The sequence below is a fragment of the Anneissia japonica genome, unplaced genomic scaffold (genome assembly GCF_011630105.1).
Source record: "Anneissia japonica isolate Jap-2015-1 unplaced genomic scaffold, ASM1163010v1 scaffold287578_len28392_cov130, whole genome shotgun sequence".
In the NCBI taxonomy this organism is placed as follows: Eukaryota; Metazoa; Echinodermata; class Crinoidea; order Comatulida; family Comatulidae; genus Anneissia; species Anneissia japonica.
The window spans coordinates 12,678-22,410 of record NW_022741267.1 but is presented as its reverse complement, the minus strand read 5'-3'; the positions used below and the strand labels follow the sequence as shown (position 1 = coordinate 22,410).

The window sequence follows — 9,733 nt, the reverse complement described above, 5'->3', positions numbered from 1 at the left end:
CCTGGATACGCCACTGTATACACGTTCCATTGTGGGTCAAATAGATTGAGTACACTACTCTACCGTATATGTAAAGCTAATATAGTAGTATAGGTAAACAACAAGACCTGTTTGAATAACTTTGACTACTGCAGTTTCTTGCTATGTGCAATCTTCAGGTTTACGACAAGACTAAATCCAGGACAACTTGAACCTAAAAATGGCAAATGAAACTGCTTTCATTTTGAATAAGAGGCAGCAGGTTGTGTTTAGAGGGGTCAAATCCACATTATGTCCTGTTCTTTCAGGGATCCAACAGCGACTGTTACCTGTGGGTGTCTTCTGCTCCTAGCAGTTTGGCTGACATGGACCTCCATCTCTTTCTTTACTGTGCCATCCTGACACACCTGTAGTAGCTCACGCTGCCCTAGTCCTTGATGTTTCCTGACCAGGCAACTCCCAAAGAATTTCCACTTTCTACTCTTAACAATATTCAACAAATTCCTTTTCACTCCTACTCTTCTATAAACTTCCTCATTTGTCACTCTCAGTGGCATATCTAGAAGTCTTAAAATGGGGGTGCTGACAAACTAAATAAAATGAAATAAACCACCTGAAGATTGCACATAGCATGAAACTGCAGTAGTGGAAATAATTCAAACACACCTTGTTGTACACCTACATTACTTCTACTGATACTGCCACCACTACCACTACCACCACCACTACTGCACTACTACTGCTACCACTACTACTACTACTATAGGAATAACAATAATAATATTTAATATATTGAATTCAGAATGTAAATTTTGCATTTCATGAGATTTATTATGATTATATTATTTTATATTATTTTGGTGTTGCAGCACCTAAAGATGAGGTATGGACAGGCCCCGGAAGATTGAATTGTGGTGGTATTTGTCATGTACCTACCGATAGCTTCAGTAATCTCAAACCAGTCCTGGTTAGAGTATTGAAAACAGCAGAAAAAAGGCAAAATGAAACATTTGCGTTCCCAGCTATTGGCACAGGTACAAATTTGTATTTACCATGCACAATGTTGTAACTATAGGCTTACTACTACTAGGCTTTTTTTGTAAAACATGAGGCTTTTCTTCATTGCCTTAAAGATGTATTGCCCCTTGCTAAATATAAAAAAAAAATCATAAAAATATTTTTTGAAATTAACTTGCCCATTTTGAAGTAACATAAAAGTTATGAACTTGAACATAGAAATTAATGTTTTTAAAAAATGTCTACCAATCAGTTTACAGCGAAAAATGATAGAAACACTTCCAGCCACTGGGACAATACATCTTTAATGAAAAGCGATGTTAAAATTACATAATTACCAAAAAAAACTGGGCTCACTCTATTACATATTTTTAGTTCCTAAACATACAATGCAATAGGGACTCTTGCAATCACATTTTGCATGTGTGTGTGTACTGTATGTGTGTGTGTGTACTGTATGTGTGTGTGTGTGTGTACATTTTAGAGTGAAATTGCGCATGCGTCAGAAAAATTTTTAAATTTTGTTTTACCTCGCGACGTGAAGTTCTTCAGTGGTGTTTCAGTCACCTTCTTCCGGGTTTTTGCTTCTGATTAGCGCCCCCAGTTGCATGATAAGATTAAAAATAATTAGAGCCCGCTCCAAATTAGCCAATTGAAGCTGTCTTTAGCCAAAATTTGACGAAAATTGTTCAGGATGGTGTCCAACATGTTCGACAGTGGAGTCCGAACCAAGGGGCTGACTAGAGTCCTGCCGGGTCGGATCAAGAGATGCACAAAGGGGAGGCGGAAGCGATTGAGACAACACTATTCCAGGGGGTCCTACAGTATTTTTTACTCCCAAAAACGCCTAAAAATAAACCTCTGAGGCATTTATTTATTTGGGAGAATCAATTTCTTATTTTTACTTTCCAAAAAAAAAAGGAGGGGAGTAGTTTCCCCACCCCTGTGCCTCGATGAGGGTACCAGAAAAAATCTCTGGTAGGTGGGAGGGGGAGAGAGAACATTTAATATTGATAGGCAAATTAATATTTTTAGCACACCAATAAAAATGAGGTACTTTGAAAGTTTGCTGAATATGTAGGCATATCATCACAAAAGTGCCTATACAGTATTTTCTTTTTAGTTTTGAACAATATCGGGGGTGGGAGCTAGCGGTAGTTTTACTAGACTACAGTATATTCAAAATTGGCTTGGGGCCCAATCATCTGTCACCCGAAGTTGTCACCGCGATAATCAAGAGCGTACACGATCTACGCCCTAGGCTAGCCTTGCTTGCGAATTTACTCCGGGGACGGATCCAGAGATGTCCATAAGGGGGGGGGGGCCGAAAGTTAGGATGATCGAGACAACAGTGTCCTAGGGGGTCCGGGAGCACGTCCCTGCAAAATTTGTGTGTTCTGGCGCTCGAAAATAAAATTTGAGGCGTTCTGGGCTATCATTTTTTTTCTTTTTCTTTTCTCTTTTTTTTTTTTCTTCCCCCTAAATCTGCCCCTGTACTCTCTCTACAACACAAGTACGTACACTGTGTAACAAAGCGAACCACATTGCATTATTAAATTATTTCACACATTTAAATGTATTTTACGTTCACTGAAATCACTGATTAAATTATTATTAAAGATACTAGGATATAGGCCTACTGTTTGGACCACCATCACATCGCATCGGCCCTGTGTTTTAGTGGAAAAACCCAAGCTAGTGTGGTACCTTCATATTAGTCTACGTCACAGCCACTAGCCTGCATCTACCGCGTTAGAATAACAATTACAAATGAAAAATAACTTGCGAGGCACGCAATGGCATTTGCAGCAAGACTACTCATACAACAACACAAATAAGCGTCGCATGAAGTTAGCGAAAAATGGAGCTAAAATGAAAAAAACGATGTATTTCAGCAAGTATTCAAAACTTTTTTTAATTTTCGGCTTTCGCCAAAATGGCTAAAGCAGTTGATTTTTTTTTTCACCAATCTAAAATATTTTTCGCCCATGGCGATCTGGCGATTGGTTAGCGTGAGCCGAGAAAAAATTTTAAAAAGTATTAAAAAATACATGAAAAACATAAATATAATTATAATAAAGAGAATTATGTAAAAAATTTAAACGCAAGATTAAATTTGAGCTCAGTGAGACTCAAACTATGGCTGCAGTGGTATAGTAATAACCAGGGTGATGTTAAGAGCTCTTACCACTACTCTAAAGAACCAGACCCTACGGAGGTCATCACATTTTTATTTACCTTTTGTAATGCTAAGTCGAGGTCGAAAATTGTTCATGCATTTCATGGTAATTTTGTGTTTAACAGAGCTACAGCTAGTTGGAAAGCTTTAGAAAACGCAAATTGCGTTAACATAAAAGTTTACCCATTTATTAATATTCAAAATATGATAAATGACATCATATTAATATGCACATCTTTGATATGGTCTTTGCTTGAAGAAGATCCAAGCATGGATAGTGACCAAAGGACCGGTCAGAAAAACCCTGTGCAAAAGCAGAAAAAGAATTGAAACAAACAATGGCTATTACTGCTAAATCAGTAAAGCCAATAATATAATAAAAGTTTTCACTCTATTCATACTATTTTAAAATTTCAGTATACAGTACTAAGACACTATTTTAGCTACACATTGTAATTCCCGATAACACATTTTTTTAATTACAAAATTACTGTTGTGTGCACAATTTTTACGGTTCAATGCATTTGCATCATCCAATTTTACAGTTTTGTCTTAATGGCTATTACTCCATATTTTCTTTTATTATTGTTAGGAGTCTCATCTAGATCATCCAAGGAGTCAGCAATGTTCATTCTGGATTGTATCTGTTCATTTGCGATAAAACAAAAACCGACCAACTTGCGCGACATCAGAATAATTGTATTTGAGAAATCCATGACTGCTGAATTTATATCTGTAATGAAAGAGATAGAGGGGAAACCATTTCGTCAGAGAAATTTTCTGCAAAAGGGTTTTGGTAAGTTACCATAAAGGTGCTTCGGTAAATATGATGCAGTTTCTATCCTGCTGTTCATGAACTATAGAACCTTTAATAAATAATCTATTAATCAATAGTTTATGAGGCATAGTATACAGTTGTCTCATGGTCCAATAAAAAATAAATAAAAAAAAGGCCAGTGAAGTAAGATGAAAGTGGGTACGACAAAGTGGGTACGACACCTAGTGCCATCTAGGTATTAAGGTCAGTGTATTTAAAATTCAAACTGAAAATATCTTTATTGGCAACCAAAGTAAACATTGATTGAATTATACATATAAAAAGATAAAACAATAAGGAATTAGCAAAGGCTGTTGAATAAAAATAGAAATTTACAGAATCAACTAATAATTTATATGCATTAAAATGGAATTTCATCATTCATTAAACAAGGCAAATTCACACAAACAAAAAATTTACGAAAATACCTATAAAAATATTTAAATATATACAGTACAACTTCACAACAAGAAACGGCATAAAAACGTGAAAAATTACAATCAAACACATCAAATTGAACTCCAAAAATCAATTAAGGGACAAAATAGAGCAAATCAACAGGTCAACATATCGCTGATATGTGCTGAGTACAAGTAGTGAAGAAGAGTGAGCTGAATTGGCCTGCATGATAATCTTTTGGAAATCTCGATGGAGAAAAGCATCGAATAAGTGTACTATATCAAACGTATATGAATGATTGTAGCTAAAACAGTAAATTTGATAAGAAAAAATAAGGCATTTTTTTTTGTTGACTGTTGGTGCAAACGATAACACAATAAACATGCATTTTTATTTTTATGCTCTCTAGATTTTGTAAAGTCATGGATGGGTGCAGGGGAAGGGGAAAATGATGATGACTCTCCTATTACCCCAACCCTTACCCTAAAAATTCTGGCAATGAACGAGGACCAAATACAAAATGCAAAAGACAGCATACAATCGATTATATCGCTGGAAACGACAGAAAAGGTTTAATCTTATATTTCCATTGTAGTAATAATAAATTACAAGGGCTGCTTCAATCAGATACAAATGAAACGATTTGCGAAACATACTTTCTTGGATTAACAAATCCAGTAGTGAACATTTTCTTGTAAAAGTATATCTCATCTTAATAATTGTTGGAGAGTAAAAACACTTTAATAACAAACTACAGTAAACAATCTGTTTACAGTGTGACACTATTAGGCCTATTAGAATATTCTGATGTCTAACTGAATTTTGTTTTTAAAATTGTTTTTTTGTGTTACAGATCATTCGTCACGATGTTTTCAATCGATTTACAAACAAGTATGTAATGAAGTTAACAGCTATAGGGGCCAAACATGAGGTACTGTATGCTACTGCATTATTTAACCGCAAATACAAATTTCCTAATTGTGACAAATGCATATGCTTCATTCAATCAATTTATTGATCAATTAAGCAATCAGTTCTTTATCAATCAGTCAATCGATCATTCAGTAAATCAGTCAGTTGATCGGTAGGTCAGAGAGCAAAAAAATAATTAAGCTTCCACATACAATTCACCTTTCAACAAGAGTGTTAACTGCTGAGTTTAAAACGTTTGTTCTAAACACTAAGAGACTGAAATATTCAGTCAATCTCTATCTTGAATAAGTTATTCTTTGAATAAATATTCTTTGAATGCTTAATAGTTCAACATATTATACAATATATTTTAAAGCAATTAATAACTGATTATCACATCACATCTTATTCAAGATGTTATAACTGTGTAACTTTCTTAAATATTAATTGTCTTGTCATTAAAACAAAATTATAGTACACAATGCTAACTGAATGTGGTTAAAAAACCTCAACTGCAAATATTTTTTTTTAACTCCTTGGAGTTAAAATAATCTAAATTTGGTCTTAAAAATGATTTACTCTACAAAAACAATTTTAACGGCGATCGTCTTATTTGAAAGTTTGTACTAACACTTTGCCTTGAGATTTTTGGTTGAGAAGTGTACCAAAAATAATGATTGAGAAGTGTACCAAAAATAATGATGTCTTTGACATTATGTATTTGTGGAAACCTAGAAGACATTATCCATTCTTCTGTAATTACATGTAAAAGAGAAAGTCAACTTAAAATACTTAAGAATGATTTAATCACACATCTACTTTTTTGGAAAATATTCTGTAGCGGTAAAACTTCTTTTTTAAATTTTAGGTGGAAACTTGCTTTCTCTTAATAATAATGCTTTTTACGGCAAAAACAAACAAACAGACCATAAAACTTTACAATTACAAATTCAATAACTCAATGTGCTTGACGATTCGTGGCGTATTGAACTACTTTCATTTTATGATTTTTGTATTTGTGTACTTGATTATGTATCTTGTTTCTGAACACACCATGCATGGGTTTGTCACTGATATAAAGTGTTTTTGTAAATTATTGCTATTATTCTTGGTAAGCATTGTTTGAAAATAGTGATCCATAGAAGAAATGATTGCTTTAAAGATAGAGTGAAAGTCTGCACAAACTGGAGACATTTTTTAGTGGTAAATGCTCATAAGTACACTACGGTATTTCTCCATTTAGTGCCAAAAACCAATAATTGTTGCTTTTTAAAGTCTTCACCAAAATTCAATAAATTATTAGTTATTTTTGTCACAGTATTATTAACTTTGATGGTTTTTTTTTTCTTTATTAAAAAGACATTAAATTTAAATCTGACGTCCTTTTAAATTTAGGTACCATGTACAATGACATTTTTTTCTGCTTATTATTTTGTTCGTTTGGCAATACATTTTTGTTTTTGATCTACAATGTTTACGAAAACTGGTTTTGTTAACTGTAATTGCCGCGTTGTCAAAAGAAAGTGACTTGATGTAGCCACGGGCAATAATCGCAGCATGGCAGGCAGGCATAATAAAGCATGATTTTAAAATTATTGCCAGCTTGACATACGCAGATAACGTTGAAGGTAAAAACACAATTACATGTCAATCGAGACATCATCATAGAGGTAATTGATTTAAAAAGCAATTACTTTTTTCAAAAAAACCAAAACCAAAACATATGGTCAACGTGCTTTTTCTGTTCAAGCTCCTTCTCTGTGGAATTCTCTTCCTTTTTCTGTTTGTAATTCGCCTAATTTATATTCTTTTAAGAAGAACTTAAAGTTTCACCTTTTTGAGAAATGTTACTGAGTTTGTTTTCTCCTGCGCCTTTGATAAATTTTTGAATTGGCACTATATAAATGTTTATTATTATTATTATTATTATTATTATTATTATTATTATTCAGGCACTGATTTGAATTTTTCCATTCATGATCCATATTAATTTTAGGTCGTAGTAGATATAACCAACATACGGTCCAGCAAAGTTGAACTACATGGCAGAACTAATAATGTTGCGGATGCTCAAGGGGAAGTCTTTGAACTCATTAACAAGTTTCTCGATGAGGAAAGGGAACAGAATGAAAATAAGCTCATTCTAAAGAAGGTTAAATGGTATTATGCAAGTGATGACACTGATCTGGTAGAATTTGAAGAGGATATTGTGATTTTGCTAGAAAAAGCGTACAAAAAACGAGCCAAAAAAGTAAAGTATGATGCTAGTAATAATCACTCCTATGAAGTTGATCTGGAATCTATGGAAGAAACAGATTTAAAAACAAACCGATCTGTTCCCGTTATACGAACAGACCTTACTGGTAAATATGTGTGAATTTCGCATAATTTTATATATGTATTAAGAATGCATTTTAGTCGTAGGATTAACAATGCATTGTATGTGATATTCGTAAAGGTGAAATAGTATACACTTGGTATTTCCGATTGCTGGTCGAAAAATTCAAGCAAGCAATCAATCAATCAATCAAGCATGCATACGACGACTACCTATTATTTATTCCTTGCACCATGCCAAAGAGTGAGCGATCGATTGACTCAAAGGCTGACTTTTTGTCTCTAATAATGGTACCTAAATTCATGTTGTCTCACCATCTTGAAGTAGTGTATAGTAAACCTGGTTTGATTATGCTCTGATTAGTCAGACATCTTTGTGTTTGACTCTAATTTTAGCTTTACATTGTTTTATTTAGCTGGTCAAATTTTACCTCGTACTTGGTCAACGATGGCACCAACTGACAAACTGAAAGTTGTTGACCTTAACCAAGGTAAAGAATATCAAGATGTAGAAAGGCAATTTCTGGCATCATTGGCAGGAACATATGCACACCAGAGTATAAAGGTTTGTATAATTTGCCTTGTATTATGGGTTGCTACTTTTAAGTACATGTTTTTATGCATAGGAAAGGTTAAAACCTTTCCTATGCATTTCGCTTGTGTGCTACGTTTATCTTTCTCCATTCAGGAGCATAAATAGGTAACTAGTTGAAAGAATACTGTGTAGGTTAAAGAGGGCGTGGAAAGAAACTGACCACATTGAGGCTAGTACGATGGAACTAGCAGCTGATTCCTCTAAATTCGATTAGATTAGATTAGTATTGTCGGTGGGGTAGTGTCGGAGGTGAGAAGTGAAGCTGTCACTGTAATTAATATCATCATCATGGTGACCATCATAATCATCGTCTATCTTGGAAAAAATACATGTGTCTTAAAGGAAAAATCAAACCGTGTATACATTTGACCTGAATATAAAGAGTGCCATGGGAATGGTAATCAAAGTAGGGTTCGAATCGATAATAGGAAAATAATGTTTCTTCTTTTCAGAGTCGATATATTATGTATCATCCTCACTATCATAATCATCATTATCATCATCACCATGATTCTTTTTGTTAATAAAAGTTATTGCTAATTACCATCATATTGTTACTAATTTTTTCATTATTTGTTATGATTATTCCTTTCATCAATTATAAATATTGTTATTTTTGTTATGTTTAAGTGCGTATTCCTTTTTTGTAGATAAGCCGCATACAAAACATTGAGTTGTGGAAGCAATATGCTGCCAAGAAAGAAGCATTTGGAAAAGAAATGCCTGGTAAACAAGTTGAACGAGTTTTATACCATGGTACAGATGAGTCAACGATTGATAAAATTAACAATGGTGGTTTTAACAGAAGCTATGCTGGAAAAAATGGTAATGAAACCTTTAAAATGCACTAGAAGCAAAAGTAATCTCAGGCTTCTATTTTGTAGACTAATCCAGTGGCGGATTCAATGGAAAAAAAAAGAAAAATTATATTCAAATTTTAGGACTGAGCGTGCCATTTTCCCGGACGTCTAGAGGTTCCATAATTATAAATGTTCTTACATTAATCCGACCATGGTGGGGCTAAGGGGGTATTGACACCCAAATTTCTGGATCCGCCACTGTAATCAAGGCATTAGAGTTACTGTTTTAAGTTCACATACATTTTGAAAGAAAACAATTTCAACAGACAACAAATCAAAATTGTTGATTTGAGAGTTTGTAATGTTATTGACCATGTGTCACGGCATGCCTTATATACATGTGTATACTACATGATGTATTATCTTGTCCTTAATTCGAAAACTGTATTTACCTTTCTTTGATGAGATATATATATATATATATATATATATATAGATAGATAGATAGATTAAAAGGCAAAATACTGAAAAACAACAATGCTGTGGGAAACAATGGCTGGATCTCAGTAGAGATACAAAAATGATAAGCAACAGCTAAAAATTAAACGTAAGTAAACAGCCAGAAATAGAACCAGAGCTTTCGGACAACACTAGTCGAAGTCCGTAGAAAAAGCTAGATGGTATAAAGTGAGAATTTC

The 9,733-nt window shown here is 33.8% G+C and overlaps 1 protein-coding gene across 1 annotated transcript in view; it reads left to right on the top strand.

Moving 5' to 3' along the window:
• Positions 1-9,733, top strand: part of LOC117118684 (protein mono-ADP-ribosyltransferase PARP14-like) — a gene marked incomplete at its 5' end in the record, with an annotated part of 17,276 nt that overhangs the window by 5,565 nt on the left and 1,978 nt on the right. The window contains 7 exons of the mRNA XM_033263350.1: positions 849-1,013; positions 3,768-3,971; positions 4,801-4,961; positions 5,245-5,322; positions 7,300-7,666; positions 8,057-8,205; positions 8,886-9,060. Coding sequence (XP_033119241.1) covers positions 849-1,013; positions 3,768-3,971; positions 4,801-4,961; positions 5,245-5,322; positions 7,300-7,666; positions 8,057-8,205; positions 8,886-9,060 — 1,299 coding nt within the window. The remainder of the gene's footprint in view (positions 1-848; positions 1,014-3,767; positions 3,972-4,800; positions 4,962-5,244; positions 5,323-7,299; positions 7,667-8,056; positions 8,206-8,885; positions 9,061-9,733) is intronic.